The following is a 6,000-nucleotide window of genomic DNA, read 5'->3' on the forward strand; positions in this document are numbered from 1 at the left end:
CCTTAAAGGAGCCCTAACAGTATTTTTCTGCTTGCTTTATACAGATTGCACAAACTAGAACACCTGAGTTGTTTCTCAGCATTAAGTTAAACATTAATACCTGGATCTCAGCTTTCACTCCTCCTCCCACAGATGCTAGAGAGGTACTGTAGGTACCATGCACCTCTTAGCACGAATTAGCCCTAACACTGCGTGCTTTTGATGGTTAGATTCCCAGAATTACAGGTATTGAGGTCAGAAATGACCACAGAACATCTTCTGTAAACAGCAACAAGAGGCTCTTTCCTGGTGACTCCTGCACAAAGCCTGAGAGCTTTCAGATGGCAACAGTATTTCCACCAGCAAATCATCCTAGAGGAGGTAGGAACCACTTGCCTTCATAGTTTGCCCCACTGGTTCATCAACCTTCTCCCTGAAAACATGGGCCTTAGCTTCAGCCCTTTGGGTCATTGTATCTTCTTCCCTGAAGATATATTTCAACATGAAATGTTTCCTTAATGTAATTTTTTAAAAAGGAAAATAGTGAACTGAGAAAAAGATGAAATGGTCTAACAGAGCCACTGGGGTGTCGTAGGAGAGATGCAGAAATGGCTGGTAATGTCAGCAGAAACATGACATTCAGACAAGCTCCAGGGTGTGGAGCCAGGGGAAGCAGAACTACCACAGGTTTCTTTAAGTCTTCAGAATTTACAGAATTAGAGGGGAAAAGTAAGTGAGTAACTCCCATGATGCTTCAAGTTAAACAGCGAAACAGCGATGATTTGTTGTGCTGAATCCAACACAAGTGCCTTGGGCACCCAGCTGATGAGAAGGGAAGGTCTTTGACCAAAGCCAAACAGATCTGGAGCCTCCTGGTATCTCCCAGCACCTCCTCTCTACACAGCAACTCAAATGCATCAGGACCTGTCCTTACCACCAGCATCTTCTTGCTGCTGGAAGCCAACGCTGCCTGGCCTGAGGCACGTCACCTCCATTAGCCTTGTCTCTCATGAAGGTCTGAGGAACCAAGAACAGAACATGAGGTGGACCAACTCCTGAATGCCAGTGTGAGACTGCACACCAGAAAAGAGACCATGAAGGACATGAGAGGTCAAAACAGAGGAAACAGCATGTTTGTGACAATGTGTGTGTGCATGTGTGAGAAAGGAGACACATGTGAGAGCAGGATGTGAAGTGGCTTCATTTCACAGCATGAACGAGCACGTGTGGCTGTGCAGAAGAGTCATGAAGAGCACCAGGAGCCCATCAAATGGTGTAAGAGTATGAAAGAGACACAGGATACAGTATAGTAGAGCCCTTGAAAAAAACAGAACTGCCTACAAGTTTTCTCTATGCTGTATTTTAGGACAGTGCTGGACACATCACAAGTGTCTTCATCTTTGCACATGGCTCTTACTACGTTATGGCTATATCCATGCAACTCCCTGTTGCTTTAAGGGAGCTTTAAGGAATCTACTGCATCATTTTTAAGGACAGCACCAATATTTCCATAGTTACTAAACCCTGACCCTTTCTAAATATTACAACTTCATCATAACTTTAATGTCAATGAGGCCTAATGACCTCATTTTCTCAGGCACCTGAGAGAAGCAGAGCTGATCCACTTAAGCAGATCAAATGATTGGAGGCTTTCCACTTTGGCTGGTGGATGATATGGTGTATTTTATTGCTTCTTGAAATGTCAAAATCTGAGTTTTAAAATGTCTTACACACAATAACCGTTAAATATGGAGAGAATGTGGTATTGCAGTGATCACTCATCTCCTTATCAGATTTCTGCTGTTGTGAAACCTGACTCCTCTCAAGGGCTGGGGCAGAAATCTCCCTCTCCAGGCAGGCCTGTGAATTCAGTGGAGCTACAATAAGTGAAACTGTGGACATTCAAACAGATAAGCAGTTAGTCAGATCCTCTTATTTCCTCAAGCCTACCTGCCTTGACTTGGAATGGACTCTAAACTGCATCAGCTGAGGATCCAACTCGCTGCTATGATTTTATTTTGTTTAACCTTTGTGTACTTCTTCCTAGCTACATTTTCAGGATCTGTCATTTCATTTTCAACAGCTCAGTAGTGAATAGGTCCAGTTTCAAGAAGAGCCACCCACACAGCCATTTTACTGCAGACCTACATGGCCCAGCATCACTAAACTGAAGCAGTTCAAGAATGGATCCAGATTGTCATATAGATATATATATTTTAATACAGAATCACACAGAATGATGGAGGCTGGGAGAGATGTCCAGAGATTACCCATTCTAAGCCCCTGCTAAAACAGGTTTACCAAGAACAGGTCACACAGTATCACATTCACACGGATTTGGAAACCTCCAGAGAAGAGCACTCCACAACCATTCTGGGCAGCCTGTACCAGAGCTCCATGCACAGGTCATTATTATATTGTTATATAATAACCTGTGAAATGTATTTTATATATTTATATTGTGTTTATCATATATTTTCTTGATTAATATTACCAGAATGTTTTGTTGATGCTCAGCTACCCAAGAGACTGCAGCCACAAACTAAGGTTGCACAAGCTTGTTGCAACTGCAGAACAGGGTAAATACAGGTTTAGGTACCATCTGAGCCAGCCACTGCATTGCTGGTAACTAGGAAAACACTATTGCCCAATAGCACTGAGCACAGCAAACAACACAGTGCTCAGCCACCAAAGGAAACAATGGGTGGAAAAGGCTACTTTCATACATCTGAAGGTGACACCCCATTCAAGGTGCCTATTTCAGTATCAATGTGGCTGGACATGATTTACAGGGACATGTAAATAATTAATTCCAGCTCTGGAAGAGAGATCTGGGTACTCATTAGAGGTTCCTTGAAGCCCAAATGATATAATGATTAACCCAGTTAGGATCTTTTTAATAATTCCAGCAATTTCAACTCTCCCATGTTAAAGACCCACTGAAAAGCTTTTATTCAGATGAAAGGCTCCTTTCAGAGAACAAATCATTAATAGAGTGTACACATAGATTTAACATTCACAAGTCAATGCACTTGGAATAAAATGTGTTTTTAAATTTCCTCTTTCACTTTCTTCCCCAATTTGAGGTTTAGTGCTTTTCTTTCTCTAACCAATTTTACCACAGGCAGTTTGCTGCATGAAAAAGATCTGGTTTTCTGTTAAAAAGGCTTTTAGTACTTTGGTATCCTGGAAGGAAAGGTGGCAGAGAAATGCAAAACACTGCTACTCCACTGAGCAAGTGCATCTCATCTGACACACCAAGTTTTTTCACTCCAAGCCCATCCATGATAGAGAAAAATCTACTAGATGGTGGGATCAAATAGTGGATGTCCAACATGGTTCAGCATTACAGCGCAGGAGGGATCCAAGTAGATTTTATCCCTGCTCCTAAATAATGCCAGAGGAAAACATTTGGGTCCAGATGCTTTCAAGGTATTTAGACTTTTGCTAAATTCCTCTTTAAATATTTACCTATTGGTAACTAAGAACATGTCCCATCATTTGGGCTCCTGTACCCTATATATCTGCTACTGGAGTCAGTGAGCAGACCTTCATTGCCTTCAGTGGGAATGGAACAAGTACTTAATGATTTGCACAGTGATGGCCTAAATTGTTTAGAAGTTTCCCACCCTGCTAAGTCACACCAGAACTGGTAGGAACTGCAGGTTCTGTGCTGGTGGGCGACCACGGACAGAACCAAAACTCAGATTCAGATCTTCTAATTGCGAGCCTGCTCTCTGAAACTAAGGAATGCACAACCAGGAGGCAGCTGATGTGTAGGCTGTTAAATGCACATACACTCATCATTAATACAGCTATGTCTGCAAAAGAAAACAACTCTGTTTTTTTTCACATTTAAAACTTCATAACTTCTGTTCTCATCAGAAAGGACTTGCTAACCCAGCTGTGAGGCTAAGACAATGGTTGATAGTTTGAGACACTAATTGGCCATATTTAATGAATTTAATATGCAACAGCTGTGTTAATATGCATAACTATTAACTCTGACCATCTTCACCTGCCTTGGGACCTACACCTGCTCCCATTAACTTCAGTGAGAAAGGGATCAAAGCCACAACATTAATTGTCTGGAGCATTTCAGCAGCACAAATTAACCCTCACAGATAGCATCACACCCAACAACCTGGATGATGACAGGGAGTCGTAGAATGGAAACCACAGCAAACTGTCCTGCTGCTCTAATGAATCTCTTTGCATTCAGACTTTCCTCCCCAACACCCCTTCACTTAGGAAGGGAACGGCTGGCCTAAGGTGACAGGTAGGGACTTGTCTCTCCCAGCTGTGATATTCAGACAGGAAAAAGTTGATGAAGGTGACAAGGATAGACGGTAACACTTAAGTCTTACGCTGCACTTGGCTTCTTCAAAGACCTGGACAGACATTAATTGGATTTGCTCAGTCAGTGTTTTTCTGAGGGCTCTGCTATCTGCTCATCACAACAGAGTTGCGTGGCGCACCTCCACGTTAAATGCCCAACCTGATTCTCACTCGCAGTGTGTTCATAGAGAATCAGGGAGCCTGTGAAACCAGAAATACTCTGTTTATAGAGAGCCCTCCCTTGGAAGCAAAAAGAAACTGAAATATTCCAATCAAAACTTGCTCAGCTCTATGAAAAGCGGAGTATGAAAAGCACCGCTTGGGATTAACGATGCTGAAAGTTGCAATTAAAGCAGGGGGGACACAGCAAGGAAGAGCACTCCCACTACAACTGAACTTCTGTACACATCCAGCTGCCTTTCTTCAGCACTCTCTTACCTCTACAATATCCTGTGAGTGACAATTTAACAGAAAGAAAACTCCCCGCTCAGCCAAAAAAAGCAGCAGCCTGCACCCCGCTCCCTTGCACCATCTGCGCATGTTTATTCTCAGCCTTCTGAGAAAAAAAAACCCCACACCACCTCAAACGTTTTACTAATCTTTATGCCCCGCCACTATAAATAACAGAAATAAGCCCCGACAACGGTTCGGCGTCGTAGCTCAAACACATCCAATCCACTCCGGTTATTTCTGCTCGTCTGTCCGCGAACAGACGCAGTGAACGGCTCCAGGGGAGAGTGTGCAAGTCAGTCCGCATCTATTTACAGTTGCACTACCGAGAGCGAGCCTTTCCCCCTCTCCTCCTTCCATTAATATTTTATAGCACTCTTTTTCCCCCCCTTTTTTTCCTCTTTTTCGGGAGGAGTGTTGGGGAGTGTTATCCCAGCTCCCGACAGTTCTATTTTTCTCCACGTTTCCAGATCGCCCCGACTTCTTGCTCGGATGGATGAGCGGGGCGCTGAGCGGCACCGATGTGTGCACACGCCAAAATCCGCGCACAGACACATGGCACAGACACACGGACAGACAGACACACACATAGACACACGGACAGACAGACACGGGCACAGACACACGCACCCACCCGCGGGCGACCCGCGCATCCCCGCGGCGAAGGGACAGATCCCCCCCTTCCCACAGCCGCTCCCCGGCACCTACGTCCCCAGCGTCTCCTTGAACTCGAAGATCTTCTTGATGTCCTCCGCTTGCTTCTTCCAGGAGCCGCCGCCGTCCCCGTTCTCCCGGGCCATGGCCGCCCCGCGCAGCCCCGCGGAAGGCGGGACAGGGGCACCGAGACGGTCGGGCGGCTTTTGCTTTCTCTTCTGCCGCGGCAGCAGCAACTGCTGCTGCTGTTTCTTCTTTTTCTTTCTTCCTCTCCCCTTCCTCCTCCTCCTCACACTTCCTGCCCGCCGCCGCTTTTATTTCCTCCGCGCTCCGGCGGGCTCCGCGAGTGCCACTTTTCCTGGGCTATTTCCTCCCAACTTTCTCTGCCCCCCCCGCCCTTTCCCTCCTCTCCGCTCCGCTCCTCCGCCCCTCTCCGCGGAGTCACTCACGGGGCTGCCCCGTCCCTCCCTCTTTCCGCGCCCCGCGTAGAGCTGCGCGCAGCCCCGGGCTTGGGGTCACTTTGGTTCCCTGACAGAACCGCCCGGAGAAAAAGTCCCTTTGGGGCTTTTTCTTTCTTTC

At 45.9% G+C, this 6,000-nt stretch overlaps 1 protein-coding gene across 1 annotated transcript in view; it reads right to left on the reverse strand.

Annotated features, from left to right (window-relative positions):
- Nucleotides 1–5,785, reverse strand: part of CAMK1D (calcium/calmodulin dependent protein kinase ID) — a 239,154-nt gene extending 233,369 nt beyond the window's left edge. The window contains exon 1 of the mRNA XM_062019992.1: nt 5,476–5,785. Coding sequence (XP_061875976.1) covers nt 5,476–5,567 — 92 coding nt within the window. The 5' untranslated portion in view covers nt 5,568–5,785. The remainder of the gene's footprint in view (nt 1–5,475) is intronic.
- Between the last annotated feature and the right edge of the window lie 215 nt (nt 5,786–6,000).

The sequence above is a fragment of the Colius striatus genome, chromosome 1 (assembly GCF_028858725.1).
Source record: "Colius striatus isolate bColStr4 chromosome 1, bColStr4.1.hap1, whole genome shotgun sequence".
NCBI lineage: Eukaryota > Metazoa > Chordata > Aves > Coliiformes > Coliidae > Colius > Colius striatus.